Source organism: Pelobates fuscus, chromosome 1 (genome assembly GCF_036172605.1).
Source record: "Pelobates fuscus isolate aPelFus1 chromosome 1, aPelFus1.pri, whole genome shotgun sequence".
Taxonomy (NCBI): Eukaryota; Metazoa; Chordata; class Amphibia; order Anura; family Pelobatidae; genus Pelobates; species Pelobates fuscus.
Window position 1 is genome coordinate 245,377,785 of NC_086317.1, and position 26,119 is coordinate 245,403,903.

A 26,119-nucleotide genomic window follows, 5' to 3' on the forward strand; every position below is an offset into this window, starting at 1 on the left:
ATGTAACATTGTGATTGAGTTTTTGTGTGGGTGTGTTAATATATGTTCACTAATCGTTTTCTATAAATGTGCGTAGGTGTGTGTGTGTGTGTGTGTGTGTGTGTGGAAGTACTACAGTATAAGGAAGTGCATGTTCAGAGCAGTGTGTAAAAGCCAGCGTATATTCTAATAAGTATACCTGCAGTTACAAAGATGTTAACTCTTTAATGCATGTTTTTAGGCTGTATACTTCCAAGAGTTATTGGAAGGCATGTATCAATACATTGCAAATATTTCAACCTGAAATAATGAATTCTATTTTGCATTTAGCATTAGTAGCAATGTATTAATGTGGAACTGTGACATGTAAAGCTCATGCTCAATCATGCTAATTGTATATTGTATGAATTCCAAGTAGATTTCATAATCACACAAATGCATTCCAAATAGTACAATTTTAGCATATTAGCTGATCTCAGTCTAAAAATACACGTGTTCTTATAATAGTCTTTTTCTTCTGAGTGACATTTTCCGTGAACATTTTTATTGAAAGCAATTAAACTTCAGAAAAACAAGGCAGAATTAGCACACTATATTATTTCACATACAACTCATATTTAAAAAAATAAATATATATTTTTTTTTTTATTGTGGCTGGTTAGGACATGCTTTCTTGTGGATCAAATTTGCTAAGTGGACACGCTAGGCACCAAAATCAATTCAGCTGATTGATATGGCTTTGGCAGTAGGACCCTGCAGCTCCATTCTTGTTTCAGAAATTTGTCAATCGGACAAACTAGGAGTTGGAAGTGAATGTCATTCCACAAGCCCTCTCAGTCAAAGAACCGCAAATTACAGTTCCTGGCTCACATACCAACAACAATGGTTTGGTATAACAGGGGAAAGGTGAAGGGACTTGAAGATGCTGCACACAGGGAGCGAGCAGTCGCAACTCTAAAAACTCTGTCCCTTGCTCTATGATGATTGGTGATATGTGCATGCATGCACATGAAGCACCAGTCATGACAAAGAGAGGGGCACTTTTTTTGTACTTGTCAGTAATTACTACATGGGAAGCAGCACTGACAAGTCCCTCCATGTCGACACACCATGTGTGCTGAGAACTGTAGTGTCTAAACCGTCTAATGATTGACAAGGCTTTATTGTGTAGCTAACTTTAAGCCCTATTTTGTTGGTTTTTGTAAATTTGTCAGGGTTGCAGGGTCCTGGCTACATAACCACTTCAGTAAGCTGACCAGTGCCTAGAGAATATTTTTAAAGCAAAAAATTGACTAACATGGGAAGCATGATTTGAGCAATCACTATGGAAACCAATGGAATATCCCCAATGATTGCTCCATTTATAGAACTTTAGTCCAGCATTGTTTTAGATTTTGTGGAATATGGCCCTATTAATTGTCACGTTCTGCTCAGCATTATGTATGCTTAGAGTGTATTCTTAAGAGAAAAGAAAATTCATTCTGATTTACAATCCATGATACATGGCTTTAGATTTGTTGACTTCTAACTTCAGCCAACTACAATTACAACAGTGTTCATTTGTGGAGTATGCGTGGCCCTATTTCAATTCTAATTCACGCTTGGATGCACTCTGGTTCTTAGTTATCAGTGTGTTGTGTGCAGATTGCTTTTTTGTTTTGGATTCAAAGAAAAGGTTGACGAGGGAGCAAAAAAAGATTGCTGTAAAAATGGATTATGTTGGTAAGGATGAAAAATGGTAGATTGGGCCAAATGAGTGGTTTGAAGTTTTCTATTTCCAATGCATTAAACAAAACAATGTCCTAAAACAGCTTTGTCCATGTCGTAAATGGGGAGGGCCGTAAATCATTTATGCGCACAGCCTGTGAGCCGCGTTCTGTTAAGTCAAGGATGTATTACTGTAAAACATATGAGATATTTTAAGGCATCTAGAAAGCTGTACAAAACAATGGAAGAGCACCATCAGGAAGGCATTTAATTGTCCTTAAATATAAAAGGGTTTCTGCTTATGAAAGTAAAACAAAATGAAAATCACAACCTACAAAGTTCATCCAACACAAACATTACTCTGCAGCTGGCATATAAAAGGAGTATGACTATATGTTTACATCATAAGGCAGGGGTTGACATCCTTCGGCACTCCAGATATTGTGGACTACATCTCCCATGATGCTTGAATTATGGACAATGTAGTCCAAACAATCTGGAGTGCCGAAGGTTGCCTACCTATGCTATAAAGGATTGTCTATCACACTACTAATTCCAGGTATCTGGAATTGAGCTAGGGATGATTAGATTAAACAGTGAGAAGAAGATAATGAATTGGCTTCTACTGTAGTTTTAACACGAGTTGGATATTGTGCGCATGTGCTTTGGTATTATATTAGGGTGTGCTTCAGACTTGAAGCATGTGTCTGCTGTCTCATTGTTAAAACTATAAACCAAAATCAATTATTTTTTTAATAAGAGGTGGGCATGCAATGAGAGTTGGTTTCCACCTGTGTTCCTAAGCTTTAAGCGGTATCCACCAGCAAAAGCTGTTTTTTTCACCAGTTTCTTTAGGTATTTACAGTACCTATGTGCTAGGCACAGGCTAGGTCTTTAGTTTAGCTAATATTCATTAGCTAGTGAGGTAATTAGTATTTCAATATGGTTTACTGAGTGCTGGCATGCAATGAGTTAATGTTTACATGTTCTAGTCATAGGCATTAACAGAGGTGTTTCAAAGTCCATTATAGTAAATATATTGAAACAAACCACTTTCATTATTTCCTACAATAATTTTTCAGTTTGTTTATACATTAAGGCTAGCATTTGCTACATTATAGTAGCACACGTTAGCACATATTTCCATGATAGAATAATAACAATAATATGATCGACGTGTAGTCAAATGGATTATAAATATATCCAAAGCCTGGATATGGTATTTATTTTTATACTACATGCTTCACCACTATGCATCTATAATATTATATGCTACGCTAGTTTAAGGTTAGAGGTAAGGTAGTGTAGGAGTTTAAGAGTTAATGTTTATATGTGTAGTGTAAGGGTTAATGTTAGGTGTAGAGTAGGGTTTAATGCTTGTCATGTTTAATGTAGGGTGTTATGGTAGCAGGTGAATGTTCCGGTAGTATAGGGGTTAACGTTTAATTTGTTAGCAGGTGCCGCTTCTTACTGTAACTTTCACTAATTTTGGTTCTGCTGTGATTAGGGAATCCTTTGGTGATGTGCTTTTATTGTGATATTATTATGATGACTCCAGAGCCCATCAATGGCATTATTTTACCACATTACACAATTCACTAATATGTATTATGCATTATGATATATATATATATATATACACAAACATATATAATGTGTGAGTGAGTTTATAGGTGTCAATGTATGTGTGCGTATGAACCTTTCCCACTCCTGGTCCCTCCATTCTCTCTGCTCCTGTTGCCAGAGTAACATCGATAGGATTGGTTCCAGCTGTAGCGATGTAGTGATGCTTGCTTTGTTTCCACCTCTGTGCAGCTGTCGTTCAGATCCTGATGACAAGAGCTGAGCTACAAAACTGCATGATCTGGCAAAGAGTCAGAACTGGCCAGATATGATAAGCACACATTAATGCTGATTAACTCGGAAATGATACCCTATTTTTGTGCACATCCCAAAATCAATGACAAACACTCAATTAAAAAACAAAAAAAACAATAACAAAAAACTAAACACACATTTATAACTTCTCTGCACTCAAAGCAGAAATAGAAATATGGATTTAGAGTCCATTATAAACAGATACAGGCCAGTGAAGAGAAACAGCACCAACACTTTTGTCAGATTAAACCAACAAAGGCCTTTAAAGCTTCAGGCTGCTAATCATTGTTCAATGCGATGCCTGCTCTCCTCTACTCCATATGTTTCTCCTTCCTGCTTCGACTCTTTTTCATGTTTAATCCCTCACAAATATTGCCTGAAGCTTAGCGATCTCTCTCCCCCACCACTAACGCTCTCTGTATATTTCTTCTCTTGTTCCGTACTCCTTTCAGCTATTCTCTTCCATATCCCTCGCTTTCACTCGCAACCTTTTCTCCCTCTCCCTTCTTCTCATCTTTACCACTATTAACCATATAAACAGTACATACCCCTTCACACATGTCCCCTCCCTCTCTCTCTTTACCCGTCTTTATTGACTTTCACACCCATTTTCTTCTTTATCATCCTTTGCTATTAATTCTCCCCCTCGTTCTGTCTTTATCTGTCTCCCCCACACTCTTTTCCTTTCTGCTTCCCTCCTCTCCCTGGGTTTCACCCACACACACAAATACTACATACACCAGCACAGAGCGTCACACTGGCTTTTCCAGCTCTAGATATGCATAGCCTTCCCTTTACCCTTTCCTCCTTCAGCTGAATTGTTTTCCTCTTGTCCATGAGTTTTCCTATTTGACTCCTGACATCACATCTCTTCTTCTGACCCCTAGCGATGCGTCCACTGGGAACTGGGACACCGAGAGCTGTCAAACTTTACCAACCCACCCATCTCACACCAAATGCCTTTGCGATCAGCTGTCCACCTTTGCTGTTTTGGCACAGCTGCCCAAGGAGATGGTAAGTTTGGGCATATATGGGTTAACAGGATATTGTCGTCAAGCTTAGAAAAGGATGTGGAATATTGTGATGACATGATACATGAGACCATATAAGGGAAATTAAGGACAAACTTGAACTTGAGGAAAATATAGGAAAACCGCAGACGAGTAGTTTTAATCACAGGGATGTAGGAGATACGTATGCTTAGTGAAATTAAAGGTGTGGGCATGCATAGCGAATCTATGGCCTACCTACCACTATGGACTCTGTCATCCATTATCTGGAAATCACAATCCATAGCGAAAGGTACCAAAGAATGCTTATCCCTATGAGTGGCTCCACATGAGTTATTTTGGAGATCTCTGTTCTTTCAGGGTCACAATTAATAGACAAATATAGATTGTTTACATTGTATATCTTGTACAATATGTTGTGTTTCTTCACCAATGTGAGAATTCAAGGTGAAGTCAAAGTGAATTTTAAATTCAAGACCACAGTAGCTGAACTGAAAACATAGCTGAGTTAGATATTGTTTACAATTCTGCTCTTTGGGCTTTACATTTGAAATTCAATTTGAGTTCTCACGTTAGTGAATAACCCTGTTAATGTTTTTATTTGGAGCATCAATTTAACAAATGGCTTTTCATCTTGGCAATATACATTTTATGCTTGTTGTTTTTTTTGTTTTTGTTTTTTATATTCAAGATATTATTAAAAATTGAAAACATAATTTGATACATTTAGGCCAAAGAAGTTGAGTTGGACTTTTTTCCTCCAACTCAGCTATGTTACCATTGTTGTTTTGAATCAAATGTTTAAATTTGCCACAATTCACAGTTTAGTGAATAACCCCCAATATTGGCAAATTTCTGGATCCATTTGTATGCCTGTGTGTTACTTTCTTGCAGAGAGCGCCTTGTTAAAATCCTCCCAAGTGTGCAGTTCATCTGATTGGGGGTAGTAAATCTGAGCACAGCACAATGGCATTAGTATTAATCTGCCAAATGATTTGCAAGAAGTAGTGATTTACTGCCCTGTCAGGCAATCTTTCTGATAAGATGGTTTGGGACATTTTCAAACATATGGGGAATGATGAAGTAAATATGTACATACGTTATCATAATTGGCAGAGTTGCTAGGATGCCAGTGAGATTTAGCACACAGCAGTAAGGAGTTACCCTCCATCGGTGCCAAGGGAGAGAATTAGAAGTCTTTTAAACATGATGCTCAGAACAACACATTGATGCTTGAGTTCTGTATTTGTCATAGATTAGTGGAGGCTTCTCTGTTAATATATGAGTGGTCACCTTATCTTCCATCTTAATTCTCTTCCGATTATGCTTCTGAATAACATTGTTGAAAATTAGACAACTCTCTCACATCATTACTTTGCCCCATAGTCCAAATCATTATCTGTACATAACATGCGTAGGATGCTGTAAGGTGGGATTTCAAAGCAGTAAAGTTGTGGTTGAGGTCAGACCATTCAGTCACACACTAATTATTTAACTGCTGGGTTTATTCACTAAATTGTGATTTATGCTGTCAAGATAACTGGTTTGCAAAATGCAGATAAAAAAATGGAAGAGGAGGAAATATTTCTCCATTTTTTCTGACTCGGATATATTGATTTAAATGTAGCCAGTCATGTGTCTGTAGGTTTCAGTTAGCAGTTTAGTGAATAAATACCAGTTGGTTTAAAATGCTTGATCACTGTGTATTCAGCTTTGTACTGCGTGGGCTGGTGGGCAAAGCAGAGAAGGAGGGGCTGCAGCATGTGACTCGCTGTGGGCAGCGTGTCAGGAATGTGACATTTTGTGATCTAAATTGCTACGTGACATGCAGTGGGTCTTTTAGCAGCTTTGCGGATCTGACTGTGCCGTTGATGTGTGGGGAAAATCTGCGTGCGGTTTATCTGTGCATCAGAAGTAGCTTTTTCTTATGTCGTTGTACAAAAACTAGTTATGACACATTTGCATTAGTGACACTTTAATAAAATCTCCACTGTTGTTTTGTGGCCCTCTTTACAGTCAGCAGAAATATTGTTGTGTAAAGAACCTTCAATTCAGTTGTCAAGCTGCTTTATTGATACCTTAAGTCAGCTTAAATATTCTTCTTTTTGGGATTCTATCCAATGAAGTAACACTTTGTTGTTATGGACCATTTCTATGATGTTTCAATGTAGGACATTCTGAGTATCAGTCTTGAGCTAAGGGGGACTCGGGCCCACTCTGGTATAACTCTGCTGAGCCTGTGACAGCTGTGTAAAATTCACTGTTTGCCAAGCTGCACAAAGGCAATGCCAAGTTGAATCCCTATTGACTATAATGCTAACTGGTGGGTTTCAGCCATGCTCACAATGTTATTGTCAACGCAACTTGGACGTCAGTTTTGTCTGACCTGCCAGATAACCCTATTGCAAGAGATACTAAACACTAATTTAGGATGCCACTTCGCTGCTTGACAGCTCGTACTAACATTTTGTAATTAGCTGGCAATATCCTGTTTCATTTGTTGATGATTTACACTTTCCTGCTGGCTTGTCTTAAGGGAGGGGATTGTGAGGCCTATGATTCCAGCCCCATGATTTTGGAGGCCCATTTATGAAGCTTTTAATCTCAAGTCTGAAGGAGTTGGAATAGACGTGTGTATAGTTAGCTGGTGACACTTTACACACACCTCATTCTGCACTTTTGCCATAGGGGCATGCTAAAATCAATTAGGGTGTAGATGGAATATCTGCCTTCTGTGATCCTAGTGCATCCAATGCTGCATTTCAGCTTAGAGAGTATGAGTAGGGAAATAAAGTCCTAAAAAAACTAATTCTTGCCCTAGGCCCTACAAATCTTAATAGTGGACCTGCTTACATTTTGCTAAGACTATTCTATATTAAAGTGAACCAGTCATGACAGGCTTACCTGGGATCAGATTTGTAAATAAAGATTAAAGGAACACTATAGGGTCAGGAACACAAACATGTAGTCAGGACCCTATATCTTTAAAAACACCATCTAGCCCCCCTGGACCTCCTAAATATAGTAACATCTTACCTTTTATCAGTCTGCTGCTGCTGGCTCTGCCCCTGATTATTATTATTATTATTTATAAGGTGCCAGCAAATTCGGTAGCGCTGTACAATGGGTGAACTAACAGGCACATAATTGTGTCCCAGGAAACAGCTCTAGCAGACATCGGAGGAGTGGCCAGTGGAGTTATCCCTAGGCTGTAATGTAAACACTGCCTTTTCTCTGAAATAACAATGTTTACTGCAAAAAGCCTGAAGGAAATGATTTTACTCACCAGAACAAATACAATAAGCTGTAGTTGTTCTAGTAACTATAGTGTCCTTTTAACTAGGAATTATTCTAGCACTGTGTATAGGTGATTTTAATTGTGCTACACTCCACTGTCCAAATACAATAATAAATAAATAAAAATCACTGTTTCGTAGATATACCCCAATGAAAACATGCATGCATTTAATTATGCGTTTTTATATATATATATATATATATATATATATATATATATATATATATATATATATATATATATATGTATGTATGTATATATATATATCGTGGTATATCTAAAAGCAGCTTGCAAACACTGCAGAACTCTTTCCTGCAGCCCTTGCAAGCCTTCCCATCCTTTTCCAACCCAGACTTTCTGTGGCTGTCCAATCACAGACTTCCCAAAGCAGTTCAATGAGAAGACTTTGCAAGGCAGGTGTTCTGAGCAATTGCTGCCTCTTGAGTTTAGCTCCACTGAGCTAAACAAACCAGGAAGTAACAGGACACTGGGTGGCATCAGAAAGTTAATTTATAAAAAGTGCAAATTTCTTTTTTGACATTCTTTATTTTATACCATAGTCAGACATGGAATATGCACTATAGAAAGGCCAATTTCTATTGAAATCTGCACCTATTGTAAAATGAAACAAAATACATAAAGCATTTCTGCGAGCTGAAGTGCTTTAGGGGTCTGGAGTTACCCTTTAAAGTTATGTGAACACTGACAGTTACAGTTTAACATACCCAAGTGTGTAATTTATCATGCCACTCAGAGAGCTGATATGCTGTATGATGCCTCTTAGTGAGCTGCTACAATGCTGTCTGACACCTTGCAATCAGCTGATACAGTGCTATAGAACACTTGATGCATGACACCAGTCACACAGGTGATATGGTAGTAAGTAGTATGTTTCCTATTGGAACTTTTATGGGTCCTCCAATTAATGGAGCAAGCAACAGAGAACTGGATTATGGGAAGAGGTAGGGGTGCCTGAGATTTCTGCGCCTACAGGCACCTGGTATGTACAGTGCTAAATGCCACCTTAGCTTACACAATGCTATATGATCACTTGCAATAAACTGATACAATGCTGTATGTCACACCTAGCAATGAGCTGACACTTTCATGGAATTCAACGTGAATTTCAAGACCACAGTAGCCAAAGTGAAAGCATAGTTGACCCAGCTATTTTGGCTTTACATTTGAAATTTACTTTGACTTCACTTCGAGTTCCCACTGTAGTAAATAACGCTGTTTGTTTTTAGTAATCATTTATATCTTGATAAACCAAACATTGCACTCAGTGTTATAGCTTTAAAAAAATACTACAGCATTGGGAATACAAATGTGTATTGCCCTAGTCACTGTTTAGGTGACTATGCTAAAGCTGTCAGGGTTTAAAAGGTGAGTTCACTTCCTTTTTCTCCCATGTAACGCTGGTCTCTGGCATGCCGCTCTGCCTCTTTAGCTGAGGTCATAAGGAATGATGATCCAATCAAATGCTTTCCCATAGAAATGCATTCGGAAGCTAGTGCGGCAAAATGCGAGACCACCTATGAGACTATCTGCTTGGAATTGTGGAGTTTTGTTCCTTAACTATTTTGGCAGACGTTCCTCTATTGGCTGTCAGAGTGACTAATCCTGCAATCTAAACATTGCTGTTCCTCCAGAACAAAAATGTCTTGAGCTGCATGGTTAAAAAGAAAGGAACAGTGCACCCAGACTACTTTATTGAGATGAAGTGGTCTGGGTGCCTACAGTGTTTCTTTTATTTAAAAATGATTACCAAAACCTTTTTGGCAGGCAGTATGTGCGACTTTACGCTAAATACCCAATGAGTACAGCCCCTTGTTAATGGCAAGACAGTCTAAAACAAGTGCCCTGTGCGACTTGGCATCCTGTCACTTACATTTTCTCTAGGAATGGGTCAACCCTGATAGCAAAAGATCTTGCAATGACTGACTGAACAAGAAGTATATAGCAAGGTGTCATCTCACTAGGAGAGGTCTTACTGCATGCTGTCATTTCACAGTGAGGAGTCCCACATCAAAGGTTTGTGCAGCAGAAAGCCACTTCATCGCAAGTAGCACAGCACAGTGACAGCTTGCACGGTCGTCACAGGAAAGTGTCATGCTCCTGTGAGGCAGAATGCAGCTGAATGTCGGCTCATTGCAAAGCTCCTGACAGTAAAATGCCATCTTTACGCAGTGTCCTGCAGCAAAAATGTCAGATCACTGCTATTGCAGGGTGTCCTACTGCCAGGTGTTCACTCAGTGAGCCGTATCTTGTAATAATTGTACAGCAAAGTGCCTGCTCACCGTTGGTGATGTCGCTCACTGCTGATATATATGAAAGTAATAAAAGGCACACTACAGAGAGATGCTTTCTATGTAACATCTCCGGGTTAGTTGACTGTGCTAGCCCATATAACACTGTGTGCTCCCACGTTGCTGTAGGACATGTAGCAATCAACTTACTGGTTGAGTTGACACTTGCTGTAGGACACCATTCAGTGAACAGATTTTCTGTTATGGCTAAATTCTGCCACTAAAACAGCCTTAACTGGTGCATGAATGACAAAGCACTGTGAAATTATTTTCAAATTGGAAAACAAGGATACAAATTCCTTGAGTTTGATAACTACCTGAAAACTGCGACCAACAGAGATCACCAGAGACTATGATGCCTCTACTTTCAATTCATGTGTATTTCGCACATTTTTCCTTTCAGTCTTATATTTAACAAGTAAAAACTCATGGTGACTTGACATTTGTTTAGAAATACACTTTGCAGTGACTTTACTGAACTGGCACTTTTCTGAATCCTTGTAGTGACCTGATTTTGTACAGGATGACATTTCACTGTATTACACCTTACACTGACCTATAATTTTCTCGAAAGTCTCTTTGTCATGACCATAAATTTAATGGCATCTGTGATTGACCTAAAACTTTTTAATTCTGACTCACAGTGAGGTAGAACTGTTTTAAACCTCACAATTACCTAAACATTTACTGAACAACTTCTCTTACCAACTTGAAGTTTTACTGGAAGTCACCTTGCAGTGAACTAACAGTTCACTGAATGACTCCTCTCAACGAACTTATACTACACTCAGTGACACCTGAAAATGAATTAATACTCTGCTCTATTACACTTAGCAGTGAACTGATACTTTGCTGTTTGAATATCCTGACAGAACACTATGCAGTATGACACTTCATATATATCTCACATCCTTCATTGTAGCAGTGTCTGCAGTGAGCTAGCTTATTGCTTTATAGCATTTCACATTTTGCAGTAGGTAAATGGTAGTGAGCTAATATCGTATTTATCTATCATAATTTTTACACTGAGATGCCACGTGGCTGTAGGACACCTTGTATTCAGCTGAGCGGTTATTTTGGGCACTTCACCGTGAGCTCACATTTTGATGTCTCAGCAGGTGATGGATGTCTCAGGATCTCCGTCGGTTCCCCTGATGATCGGCTGTGCCGTATCCTGCATGGCTTTGCTCATCCTCCTTGCTGTATATGCTGCATTTTGGAGGTAAGTTGGTTATCATTTCATGTCAGAGTAAGATATTCTTTTTTTTTTTTTTTTTTAATTCTTTATTTTGGCGTGCAAGAGATAAGCAGATGCGATTACATTTGCAGTGCCCCAACGGCATACACTCATTGTTATACATAGGTTGTTAAGTTAAGAGGCATAGCATAGAGTTACTGTGCACATTTTTTATATTGTCACGATATATAGTCGAGTATGTTTAGCTTGTGTGAACTTGGTGTAAGTGTATAGAGTGAGTCAGCGCTTGAAATCAGTCACCCCGGGCCATCAGAGACTGGTACTCCCATGTGTGCATAGCAATAAGTGGTCGAGTATAGTGCTGTGTTGTATGCATGGATACGGCCTTGTGTAAGCGTTTGGTGTGAGCGCGTTCCCCCAGGCTGTGTACATATGAGGAGACATGTCTGCTGTCATGAGGGTAAGGAAGAGGTCATCAGTGACATGCAATATCAGTCCTCAAGCACTCTGTGGTCCCCATATGGTATGGGAGGCATAGATACTGTAGTGGATACTCAGCAGTTGGCGTCTCTGAACCTGTCCATGATGGTTGGTGCCGGTATATACGGCCTCGGCTTGGCATGTGGAAGTCCTTAAATGTGGGCCCGGTATGTTATCCCCGTGAAGGCATGCTCCGTGCGGTTGGTACGCATGTGTTATACAGTGCTCTATTGTATCATCATGAGGTGACATTAGGTTGCTCACGTGAGGCATATTCGCCCATAGTCCCCTTGGTCTGTAGCTTGTTGCTCTCCCTCCATGGGCCTTTCCCCATCCTGCTGCGTGTCCGTGGCTTGTTGCTGGTCTTGGGCTGCTGCTGGATATGGGATGCTGTTTGGTGGGATGATTGATTGGGGGGGAATGCAGCGTTGTGTTTAGGGCCCCGGCCCTCGGTTCTGGCAGAGGGGAAGTAACTCTGCGCATGGCGCAGGTGGCAGTATCTATGGTGCCGCTTTTCGCTGTGCATCTCCCCCCTCCTTCTCCCATCTGCCACTGGGGGTAGGTGTCTCTTAGGGGCCCCGCTCTGCCTACTCACTGTGAGGTGCTCATGTCTGTTCTGCGGGGATCAGCGGTCTGTGTCAGGCGCCATGAGGCGATGTTGTCACACGCGGCCTCCGCCATCTTAGATTTAGGCCGTCTCCGCGAGGTCTCCGAGTGCGGCCACGGGGTGCGGACCGGGATTACCCCCCCGGTCCATGGGGGGGGGGAATCAGGGCCAGGTCCGTTCCGGTGCAGCGTGGCTATCAGGTTCCGGGTGGCAGGATAGTGGAGCGGCGGCCGTCCACTCCACTCACCGCCCAGAGAGCTCCCGCCCGTTGCGGCAGAGAACTCCCCTCCGGGGGACTAAAACCCATCAGGCAAGCCTCTCCCCGGTCCGGTGACCCCCATCCATCGAGGGTCGCAGTGATGGGTAAGTTGGATGAGTTTTAATCGGTAGTAGTGGGCTTTATAGGGTCATTGTGTGCGGGAGCTGATCTTCCCTGCGACCGCTCCGCTCGGCGGTCCGGCCCCGCCCCCCAGAGTAAGATATTCTAAGTATTCTGCGAGACGTGCAAAATGTTGGTACAAGTGTACAATAACTTTGTTCTTTCATATCAAAGCCCTTTAGTAAATACGGATATCCCTCTGGACATCAGAGAAGACACTTTTCTGTTCACACTTTGTTCTATCTATCCCTTTCAATTAAAAGTCGTAAAACTGCATGTTCGACAAAAACTTTAAAGATGCTTCTTACTTTGAATCAAGATGGCCTTTGGACAATGCACAAGACTTTGTCCTTTAGAGGGCACACGCACAGTGCAACCTATCCAATAATGATCAATTAGATAACTGTCTCATGTATAGTCCGTTTCAGCTACCATACATTAACACAGCTGGACATAGAATTTAAGCATATGACAAATACTGAAGATGCCCAAGATGTTTCATTGGCATTATAGGAGAATAGTAAGCATACTGAATAAAACTGTCCTAATACTGCTATTAAATTAATAAAGCAGTATTCTAGGATGCACTCCCACGCTTTCCCAGGCAGTGTTATTATTTCGCTAATGTTTTGTGTGTTTGACTTTAACTTTGCTTTGGTCTAGATTTATCCGTTCTGAACGCTCTATCATCCTGCTCAACTTCTGTTTGTCCATCTTGGCCTCTAACGTGTTGATCCTTGTGGGACAGTCACAAGCTCTTAGCAAGGTAAGTAAACGCATTATCGCACATATGTTAGGACATGCTATGCACTATTAGAGATGGACATTATATTTTGTGACTATATAAATCGTAATTTATGAGCCATGTAATCTTTTAAAATATGAAATGTCAAAAATGTCATTGCTGGTGTTTTCAACTCTTCTTTATTCAAATCCGTTTTGTTAGTAATAATAGTAAAACCTGTAATCCAAGTATATCTCTATATCTAGAACGGTCATGGTCCAAATAGCTCATTCTTTACATTATCATTATTTAGTTTTGATCCAAAGGTAGAATTCTTTTTTTTTTCTGTTAGTCAGCTCACGTTTAAATATGCCCAATATAGCCTATATAGCAGGTGAAACCAATATATCTCTCCAGCTTGTGTTGTTTTAAAATCACCATGAGTGGTCAGCATGGTTGGTCCCTTGTCAGGAAGCAGCGGTAGCTAGGTATCACCCCGAGCCAATTAGGTAGTTGTAGAACAGCTGAATGGCTACATGTTGGCACACTGTTCCATGACGTACTGGAGATATATATATTTTTTAAATATCTTCCAACGTGTTCTATTACCTGTCATTCTTATGGAAATATTTGCAAGAGTCCTAGTTCGATTTATGAGTCATTTATCTGTGTGGTATAATTCAATATTAACCCTATCCCAATTTTCATCTGAAGCTTAAAAGGAACTGCAGGACGTGCTCTGATTAATTATATCCATACATTAGTGGGAAATAATCCATAGCAACATATATATATATATCTTAGCAGTAACCACTATGAAAAAATGAACATATGCAGAGCTGGCTGCATGACAGATGAGCAGCAACAGTTTTCAGAAATGCTTATGTTGTACATTAATAAAAGCGATAGAGAAGATTTATATGAAATTGGATAATGTATGAAAAATAATGGAGGCTATAGAGAGATATTGTATGGAGCGAAATGTGTAGTTATAGGGAGAGGTTATATTGGGGACAAGTCTGAAAAATAAGTGAGTGAACATTGTCTTAATCCCTACCACCTTCATTATGTAATGTAAGCATCTATAATCAACTACCAGTAGATTGAGGAGTGTTCTAATGAAACATCAATAATAGTATTAGAATATACTATTTGCTTGTTCTGTGTATTCCTAAATGTTTTATATACCTGTACCATTATAAAAAATTCAGTCTGACTCCCCTAGTTGACAATTTGTATCATGTTATAAAGAATAATATATTCTGTATTATAACATCTTTAATTGCTGTGATCATTGCCAATCTATGTGAAATGGTTTCGATAAGTATATAAGTTTTGTTAATAGGACACTATACTCACCAAAACAACTTGTGCTTAATGAAACAGTTTTGATGTATAGATTATTCCCCTGCAGTTTCACTGTTTTCAATCCCTGCCATTTAGTAGTTTAATTCGTTTATGCAGTGCTAGCAACACCTTCCTGCATGTGACACAGCCTTCCTAAACACTTCCTGTAAAAGGTAATCTAATGTTTACACTTCCTTAATTGCAAAAAATGATACGTCCACTGTAAGCTCTTACTGTGGGTCTTGAGCAGGGAACGTAAATACTGAACCCAAAAATCATATTCAGAGGTGAAATGTATGATGCCTGCCCCCTTTTGGTTATTGAGTATCTAAGTGTGTACATGCATATCGGTGCAGACTCACCATCAGATTCTGATAAGTTGCCTCAAGAATAAGAAAAGGACGGTGACCCCTTCATTCATTACCAAGGCTCCTATAGTAATTAATATTATAGCGAGAAGGTATGTGAACTAATAGGAGGAGGTTATATAGAGTAGTAGGAAGATTATAATAAATAGAGGCTATATCGAGCAATAGGAGGAGTTTCAGAGATAAGGCACATGGAGCAGAAGGACTATAAAAAAATATTTTATTTTGAGAACTAAAGATTAAAATGAACCATGAAGACATTCATTTATGGACATTAATTAAAATAAATATATATTTATGTCTCTGATGAGACCATATTTGAGCATTCTGCATTAAACTGAAGAAATTGTGCCCTTAATATATTGAGCTGAGCATAATGATGGCTTTGGGAGTTTTTCTGTGAGATATAACCTATGAATATTATCCAGTGTAAGCTCCCTCTGTGGCTGTGCACTAAGCTTTCCCAGGCATCCACTCCCACGCACACACCGCTGATCTGACATATCATTGTGTGCTATTTCTGCCTTCACTCCTTTCCACCAATGCTTTTAAATCAATACCTGTATTAAGATACAAGCCCAGTTATATATCAGCAATGCATGGGGGTTAGAAAGGAGATCGATTCGTGGAGAGGGGTGTTGAATTTCCACAGATGAAACAACTCTGTATATTATGAAAAATAGAAATGGAAGAAAGCATCACAGAGAGTATCATTGCTTCATCTTTCTTTCATGTAATGGTTCTCTTTTAATAAATAATGTCTGTGCTTTTCAGTCAATAAATAAGCCATTTGCATGTATTTGATGGTCAGATGGGTGATCTTATTTTATTAAAAGAGTTTAGAATCCAGGTTATGATAATAAATAATCTTAGCTTCAGTCATGACACCTTTAACAAGCAATGGCTAAATGAGGCTCTCTCTCTCAGGATGACTGAGCATCATGGGTAATGGAGTTCACAAATATGTGCAGTGCTATAGTTAGACATCACAACTATAGCAATGTAAACCCACCTCTTGTCTCCACTACTGACATCATAAGTTCTGCAGCATTTCATCCCTACTACTTACGCCTTTAAAGGGACTCTATAGTCACCAAAATGACTTTAACTTAATGAAGCAAGTTTGGTGTACAAATTATGCCCCTGCAGTCTCATTGCTCAACCCACTGCCATTTAAGAGTGAACCTACTTTTTTTTTGTTTATGCAGCCCTAGCCACCCTTCCCCTGGCTGTAACTGACACAGCCTGCATGTAAACAACATGGTTTCATTTTCAATCAGATGTAACTTACTTTAAAAGTTTTTATCTCCTGCTCTGTAAAATTAAACTTTAATCACACACAGAAGGCCCTTGCAGGGTCTAGCAAACTATTAACAGAGCAGGATAAGAAATTTGAAATTAAGCAGAATTTGCAATATAGGAAGACTCTTTACAGGAAGTGTTTAGGAATGCTGTGTAAGTCACATGCAGGGAGGTATGACTAGGGCTACATAAACAAAGCAATTTAACTCCTAAATGGCAGAGAATTGAGCAGTGAGATTGCAGGATGGTATTATATACACCAAAACTGTCTCAGTAAGCTAAGGTTGTTTTGGTGCCTATGGTGTCCCTTTAATATTACCCGTATGTCTGCTAATTGATAACCTATAGCAACATTGGTCACAACAATCCTACCTTTTATTTCCTTTTATTTCCTGCACTGCTGATAACCTCAATCCAGTCTCCTCTTATTACCTCAATTGATACCCTAAGCCCGTGGTTTTTATACCTAATGTATGGACCCAAGATTGAGAGTATGTGATATTTATAGTGTGTCTTTATTGGATGGCACAGACATATCACACTTTTCAAATCCCAGGTAACTACCCAGAATACATTGTTTATTGTGCTGGCACTGCCTTCCTCATCCTCAGTCACTGCAATGGTTGACACTGGGCAAAGTCTAATATAGGTTTTACAGAATGTATATATTCACAATTAAACAGTGACTCACTGAGCTAATTTTGCAACTGAAGAGTGGGTTACCAAACTGCAGTACAAAATTTGGGTTGCTATAGAAAACAAAAAAAATATCTTCTATAATTATGCTCATAAGAGCAGCCTAGTCAGATTATACTGCACTAGCACTGACACTGACATTAAATCTAGTTTATGTGAATCCATTCTGGACTTATCTGTCATAAGGACACCATTAGCATCAAGCATATCTCCACCATGGATAATCTGAAGGAAGTCTAGCCATAGCTATATTACTTATATATTTTGTAATAACTTGGTTTGTGTTTTCTCAGTTGCATAAGGTTCTCAGTTGAATACATCTATATTAACCAAGAAGTACTAACACGCAATCTGACATTCTTTAGGGAAGAACTACTATAGGGAAATTCTGCCCTGCAGTTTTTATAGTTGTATACGTGTGCATATTTTATTGCTTACTTGCTGCTCTCCTTTTCTTCCAAAATGAAACTCTGATTTTCAGCTATTACAAGATTCTTTAAGCTCTGATTGTTTTTGATTTGTTCTCTTGTTAGAGTGTTACAATATTTCCCTTGGTTGTTAGAACTATGTACACATTGTCCTGATTACAGGAAGTAACTTTCTCTATAAAAATATATGGAGTGGAAACGGCATTTGCCGACAGATGTTAAAATTGATGACAGGCAAAATGTTTAAGTCATGTTTAATATACTTTTTCAGAAATTTGTTGACTGAAATGTTGACACCCTTCCCCAAAAGAATATGACAACACTTCATTCTACACATTCACAGTATATGGCAGGTTCAGCATGCCACACAAAGCAAGATAAATAACTAACAAAGATATCCAGTAAATAATGGAGAGTAACCCAGTCACAACCAATATGCAACTGAGTTTTTTTTGCATTTTAAAGCAAAATAACTTATATTACAATAAACCCCTTACACCTGCCTCCGTTCCAACTCTCAGCTGACCATTTTCTCTGCTTGAACTCTAGCGAGTCCCTATGCCGCATAGGAACTTAAAATTGCTTTAACCCTTCTTACACTATACGGGAACACACACAGTGTAAATGTGTATAGGGTCCTTGAACAGCATCCAAGGAGGAGAAGGAGGTAGTGAGGGCTATGGCGCACGTTAGGGATGTATAATGCTCTTTGAAATACAGTTGCCTCATTCTGATGTATGCATTATATCTACACACAGTCACAATATGTGCATGTTGTTGACATTTTTTATACAATTCCAAAAATGTCAAAACAATCCAAACATCCAGCCGTGTACCAGATATTGTACCATGTTTTTGCTTTTGCACTTGTTAGATGTTACAAGCATTGTATTTATGCTTCAACGATTCTGCCATATAATCTTGAATTGTTTATGCCGCCTCCAATATTCGTGCAGGGCGTAAGCGAATATATTAAAAGTTAAAGTTCTGTAAGTTTGTGTAACCTTTATTGTTTATGTAGCCCTGTACATAAGTGTGTTTACAATATAGTTTTGGACTGATCTTATGGGGTAGCTAAATATCTCATGTATAACTAAATCTACAGTGTTCTCGCTATTTATTTAGATGTCTCCCCCCCATCCCCCCCCCCCCCCCCCCTGTCCCCTCACCGCTGAGACCCCGCCTCTTTGGCTGAGATCATCACTTTTTTTTTTTTTTTTTTTTATTCTTTATTTTTCTTGTGCATTAAAATACAAAACAGAGTGGTCTGTAGCGCCACAACAGCGGTTACAGGTCCTACATGGTCATGGCATATATAAACTGCACATTTTATTTTTTATATGTGAATATGTCACGATAGGAACAAAGTTAAACTAAAAAAACCAAAACATGGTAAATGCTCGTTTATGTCATACTTCTATTTTGTTGGGTCACGAGTGGGTCGACCGCTTAAATTATGAGATCTAAGATATTGGCGCCTCGTTCAAAAAATAAGTAAACACAGGTAAACAATGCCTGAATATTTCAGACGTATAGATAGGGCATCTTAGCTTGATTTCACACATTCTGCTGTGTTATCCTGCGTGGCATTTGTATGTTGCGAAGCTGGCTAAATTAGCTATATCAGTGCATTTTTACTCCTGTCTTATGGAAGTGCCCTTTGTTGTGTAATCTTTTGCTGGGTAGTATAATAAATAGCGGAGTGACCCAAGTTTGGGGCTTCGCGTCAGGGTTATGTATTCCGCTCTAGGAGGTAGTCTTCCTACCAGTAGGCGATGTTAGGTGTTGTCATGGTGCAGACTAAAAGTAACAGCGTGCTGCACGTCCTGTGTCTTTGATTATAGTAGTATTTGCGTGCGACTGTGTCGTGCAACTAGTTATATTTAAGTCATGTCGTTTTTAGCTGCTGGGTTACGGAGGTGTTGGTGTGTCATTTCGCTATTCCCTCTTATGTCACCCCGTGGGTCCTCCGGGCCGACAGGAGGGGGGGTCTGAGTGTTGCCTAACGTGGTAACAGAGAGTGATAGGAGCGGAGAGGAGGCCGCGTGTGCGGTCGCCCTGGCAAAGTAATACGTGTTTCAATTGCTCATTAGAGATAGTAAAAAAGAATAATACTATAAAACAATAATAATAATATAAAACCCTAATAATAATATAAAACAATAATATAAATGAGGCTGAGGAAGGGTTAAGTAAGTGGTAAGTCCAAGTGATGAGTCAAAATGTCAAATAGGTGCATTGTCCCAGTAGTGTCGGGGAAACAGTTCTTGGGTCTTTCTGGGTCTTTAGGTGCCGGTTCCTTCAGAAGGCTCCTGCCTGGGTCGCCGCGGCACAAATATTGTTGCCCGTTCAGGGTCCCAGCTGTGTGGAAGCCTCGTGGTAGTTTGGGATGTCGTGCGGTGCATAGAATCCTGTGGTAGGCCCAAAGCCTGAAGTAAGTCCTGTGCCCCGTGGAGGTCGTGGACCACATGTTTCTCTTCGCCCTTCTGGATTAGGAGGGAGCGGTCGGGGCGCCACCTGTATGGTATGTCCCTTTGTCTGAGTATCGTGGTGAAGGGTTTTAACGACCCCCTCCAGGCCAACGTGCCTCCTGTGAGATCTGCAAAGAAAGACAGGGCATGGCCCTCAAACGTGAGTTGTGCCCGGTTTCTGGTCGCTGCTAGGGTTGCGGCCCTGTCCTTCCTGTGTTGAAAACGAATTATCAGGTCTCGAGTGGCCGTCGCTGGGGCTCTAGCCGGTTTCGGGATCCTAAATGTGCCGTCAAGTTGGATGGCTTTGGCTGCTTTCGGTGAGAGAAGTTCAGCCAGTAGCCTGCGTGTGTAGTGCGGTATCTCCTCGGCAGGTATGTCATCGGGCAGTCCCCTTACTTTTATGTTAGTTGCTCGGCGTTCATCCTCTACAGCGGCGAACCGCCGTTCAAATTCTGCATTTTGTTTTTGCAGGTGCGTGATCTCCTTCTGCATGGCGGTGATACTTGTGCTGTGAGCTGCTGAGGAGACTTCCATGGCTCCCAGCCTCGAGTTTATGCCTTGCAGCTCCACCCGGAGGGTGGCTATGTCCCCTTGTAGCGTGGACTGTAGGTTAGCCAGCAGAGACTTTAATACCGAGGTTGTAATCGGCGCCCCGTCTGGGCTGTGGGGTGTGGTAGTAGCAGCCGGTGGTTTCGGCCTAACGAGCTCGTCCTCCTCCAGGGAGATTTCATCGGAGAAGTCAGAGTATGTGTCGGCTAGGGCGGCCATCTTGGGCCCTGGTGCTCCGTTTGCTTTCCTCCACATTGCTCCGATATCGTGGTTGTGTCCTTGCTGATCCGGCTTCGGCTTTTTAGATTTCCGACCCATGTCTGGTCAGCCACCACTTGCCGGTTTTTGTGCCGATTTTAAAGGTTTTTGCTGGTCTTATTGTGCTAATTCTGTAAGAATTTCTCTGGAGCTTCGGCGCCATGCGACCTCTCCGCTTCGCAGCTAGGCTCCGCCCCCGAGATCATCACGTTTGATGATCTCAGCCAAATAAAAGATTGTGAGGCACAACTCTCCAGTCTGACATTTATTCAGCGTATGGAAGACATTGTTGTATGTACAAAACAATGTATTACATTGCAGGGCTAAAAGGACCTGTCCTCTATACCCAGGTTACCCCAACTGAGATGAAGTGCTCTGCATGCCTTGAATAGTCCTTGAATATTTTTAATGAAAAAAAGTTGTTTAATTGGTTTAGTCAAATATTATGGCCAGAACATCCTGTCGCCACTTAGACAACTTAGCCACTGCTTAGTGGATAATAACAGAATAGAATTACTTTCATATAATATAATTGTGGAATTCTGTTGCTTCCATGGGAGAATAATATCCAGACTAAGACGGTCTTGTTCGTTATAGCACAATAAATAATAGTATGTTGATGATCTGACCTTTCCTTTTATCTCTTTTCAGGCTGTCTGTGCTCTGATTGCTGCTTTGCTACACTTTTTCTTCCTTTCCTCTTTTTGCTGGGTTCTGACAGAGGCCTGGCAATCTTATCTGGCTGTTATTGGACAAATGAGGACAAGATTGGTCCGTAAACGTTTCCTCTGCCTTGGATGGGGTAAGACAATGCTCCCAACGTAGGGATACACTCAATCTACTAATCTCGCATAGTAATATTTTAGATTGTTTTAAGCATTGTTATATTGTGTTCAATTTCTAGAACAGGCAACATCAACACTCAATACTAAAGTAAACTGCATTATCAAACGAAATGTTATTCACAAATTTAGTAAGTATGATACCAGACGGATTAGCTATGGGAACTGTATGTGTGTGCCACATATGAGACATAAATACGATGTTTGGGAATTGTACATGTGTGATGGGGGCTATATAATTCTGAAGGACATTGTGTGTTTGTGATATGGCTCTGTAAACAGGGCCAGATTAACATAGGGGGTTTTGGAGCGGAATATCTAGGCCTATACTTTACAATAGGCGAAAGCTGTCTGACATTATTTTACTGATTACTTATTTATGTTTACAATCTATTGCTGTTTTTTATTGCTGAATGTCTTATTTATAGTGTGTGGCCAGGGAGGCACACAATATCCTCCCTGTACGATAAATCTGTGCCTGACATATGCAGGGGCCTATCTCGGTTCCATGTCCATGGGCACACAGTGGCCATTGACCTATAGGGAGTCACCACTTGCAACCATTGCACTTCAAGTGGATTTTTCTGTGTCTTAGCCTGTGTGTAGAGATGGATTTTATATGCTTATCATTTCCGGTATAGTGATGGGTTTTGGATTTATATACAGTGACAATGTTTAGTTGCAGGTGGAGGTCAGGCTCATTATCTTTTATTCATGATCTCTTAGCAAGCCAGAATCACAAATTAAAATAGATTAATCAGGGCCACTGTTATGTGAAACGCCCAATCCAGCACTATCTTATATATTTGATATGATTTCTGTATGTCTCATGGGAACATATACAACCTTTTAAAAACATCACTGGTAATTTCAACAAACTCACTAGCATGAGACGTGTAACAAGAGTGCTTATATAATGACTTTATATTTATGACGTAATTCCACCTTAATCTTGTTTTTACATGCAAATGTGATGTGTAAAGATGTCTGCATGGGCTTTGTAAATGTTGCACAAAATAAGTCTCTAAAATAGTCTGAAGCAGTAACATCATCGATACGATGGCATAAAAGCCTCGAGCTATGATGTGATCTAAAAATATCACACTTTTGTGACTAATATACTTTGTGTGCTGCAAAATTCTTTCATAATCCATGGGGCCACATTTTCAATTATTACCTTTTCTTTTCTGGTACAGCTGCCGCACTGGTTCTTTTTTAAGGCACTAATTATTTTATACTTATGTGTGCCTGCTTGTTGTGACTGCTTTGACTCAACATTTATACGTGTCATTTGTCGACATTTTATGGAACTGTTGAGTGTGTAGATATGTGTGGGCTTATGAAGGTGCTATTTGGAATAGTTATAGCAGTGCATGGACATGTGAATTCTGGGAATTGCAAACTTTAGGAACCAACAGCTAAATCGGAAACGTGTTTTTCAATTCTTTACATTGAACTGTTTAGTGGATAAATCACTTTTTTGGGGGGGTGTGGTATTGTGTGATTGTGTTCAGAACTATATCAATTTTGTGATACTGGAGTAATTAAATATTAATCCACTGGCGTGTCTGTTTATTATGATAACTTGTTTTGTTCTCAGTTAAATAAAAAGTACCAATTAACGTCTGGCAATTGATGTGATTATTTTAGACTGTTTTTTTACTGGAAATTCTTCATCTGAGTACCCTTGCAACTGCTTTTTGAATAGAAACTATGGTGACTGCCAATGCCCTGGCAGCAGACAAGGCATTTTTCACATTGGCACTGGTGACTGTGCCTATTACTTTTACAGTTTACAAAACCAGAAAAGCATAATAAGTAGATCCATACACAATGATACATGTACATCTAGGAACACATCATAGTGTCTCTTGGCTTCTGTCGTCGACCGCTCTGTTCTCTTGGCATTGGCTTCTGATTGGCTGCCTTACCAATGTGTTCTGACTGTGCCTTTCACGATTCTGCTCTAATAAAAGACATGTTTATTGAATTGCGCATGAAAGCTACTAACACATGGGAACCCATCTAAGCCCTATCGGTTGATGGTGGGTGGTCAGTTGTGTCCATAAATGACAATGAAATTGTATAATTATGGCCCAAATAGCTGAAGTTGAAAAATGATGTAACCCAGCTATTACCAATTCTGTTATTTTGACCTGATATGGGCAATTCTATTGTTAGTTCTCCACCATTTCAGTGTTCGGTGAATTAAATTGTATGCATTAGTTGTAATAATCAAATTTGGTAGATTTCTTTCCTGTCGTTAACTGACAGGAATGCATGGAAGTAAGGACCAGCACACTAAACAGCTTACCTTACAAATTGAGTGCACAGGTACAGTTGTTCAGAAAAGTGTTTACTCAGTGATTAACACAGTACAGCACAGTGTGTCATAAAGCAAATAGCATGATATGCAGCCACAGCCGAGCCATAGAGCCTCTTCATCATAGCCTAGTTAAACGTATTTATCAGCATAGCTGATGAATCATCCAACTCTTTCAAAATGTATATATATATATATAATCAATCAATTCAATGCAATCACAGGTCCTCATTTATAAGATTAAACAATGCCACGATTACAGTGCAATCCGTAAGCTCTTTGTGTGGGCAGATTGGACGGATGGACGGATGGATGACATGCTGGCAGTTTGTTACATACATTGTAAAGATCCACAGCTCATTTACTAACACAACAATCTCAGGCTATGACACTGCCAAGCAAGAGTGTTCCAAACCTTGGCAGATATGATTGGAATAATGTGACATTTTTTCTGTCTTTAGGGTTACCGGCTCTGGTTGTTGCAGTGTCTGTTGGTTTCACTCGAACTAAAGGATATGGGACTACGCATTAGTAAGTCATTAAACTTCATCTACTTCTTTATCATTCCATGGTTATTCTGCCAGTGTTTATGACTAAAGTATGAATTGTCAGGAATTCAAAGTGAATTTAAACCTTTGAGTGCTGACATGTATCCTTTATGGGGTTAACAATCTGGGCTTTAATGGCCAACCACGTATAGACACGTGCCGGCAGAAAAGACACTTTCCTACATTGCAGGGCCAGCTTCCACCTTCAACCTAGCCAGATCAACTGCTATCAGTCTCCATTGCCCATTGAGGGAGCAGTGACTCAAGGCAAGCAGCAAATGATCTCCTAAACACTGGGAGACCATGTGTGGTCCAATCAAATGCTTCTCATTGGGGACCTAATGACGAAAAGCGATGAGTGCTGTATGCACACCCAATTCTTCTAATAGAAAGGCATTAAATTCAATAAACCACTGTTTCATGTGACCAAGTTTTACTCAGTCAGTGTAGTGGAAGCGGTTCTAGTGGTTGTCTGGAATGTAGCCACTAGAGGTGAGTTTAACCCTGTTTTACATTGCAGTGTTAAAATAACAGGATCACTGTACGCTAACCATTTCCTTGAGAATAAAAGGACACTATAGGCACCCAGACCACTTCATCTCATCCTTGTCCCCTTTAGTCCTGCAATGTAAATCATTGCAGTTTTAGAGAAACTACAATAATTATGTTGAAAAACTAAAACTACAATCAGACAGCCACTAGAGGCACTTTCCAGTGGTTAAGAGACTTTTGGTCACCTACTTGATGCTGTACATCCTCATGGTCTGCATGAGAACATCCAACATCAGTTAAAACCCCATAGGAAAGCATTGAAGCAAGAGGGTCTGATGTTACTGCATATGCATTGGCTGACGTTGGAAGAGGAGCGTTGACCCAGCACAAAGCGATATCAGCGCTGGAATCAGGAAAGGGATTGAAGGGTTTTTAACCCATGCATCGCCAGAGAAGGGGCCAGAGGGCCACGATAACATTTTGTATTCTTAATTTTATAGTGTTCCTTTAAGTAGTCTGGATGACTTTAGTTGTCCTTTAACGCTTTTCAAATGATTGAATATTTTATAGTTAACTTATTAAATCATTTTTCAACATATTAAAATATAAAAAAATATATAAAAAACAAATTAGTTTTAAGAAACATCAGAGTATTACAACATTTAATACAAATACAAAGAAACTAGTCCTGCGCTCAAACTCCCATTACTCTTAGGCGGCTGCAACGACCATAGTACACATCAGCCAAAATACATATAGTAAAAAAGTTACCTTCGCTCTTTCCACATCCCTATGTATTTTTAAACAAAAGGAGGTTTTTAGTTACCGCCAATGGCCATGAGAGGGTATGCCCACCTGCCACGTCAAGGCAGACCTCTTAGGTGGGTCCTACTCTAACCATTTGCCTTGCTTCCTTGAGCTTCTGG

General features: G+C 39.9%; 1 protein-coding gene across 9 annotated transcripts in view; it reads left to right on the plus strand.

The window, feature by feature from the left end:
* Window positions 1-26,119, plus strand: part of ADGRB2 (adhesion G protein-coupled receptor B2) — a 433,339-nt gene that overhangs the window by 367,895 nt on the left and 39,325 nt on the right. For 6 of the 9 annotated variants that reach the window (XM_063456181.1, XM_063456223.1, XM_063456232.1 and 3 more), the window contains 5 exons: window positions 4,452-4,578; window positions 11,297-11,403; window positions 13,509-13,611; window positions 21,640-21,790; window positions 24,615-24,684. In XM_063456181.1, coding sequence (XP_063312251.1) covers window positions 4,452-4,578; window positions 11,297-11,403; window positions 13,509-13,611; window positions 21,640-21,790; window positions 24,615-24,684 — 558 coding nt within the window. The remainder of the gene's footprint in view (window positions 1-4,451; window positions 4,579-11,296; window positions 11,404-13,508; window positions 13,612-21,639; window positions 21,791-24,614; window positions 24,685-26,119) is intronic. The other 3 variants (XM_063456190.1, XM_063456214.1, XM_063456241.1) reach the window with 1 other exon arrangement.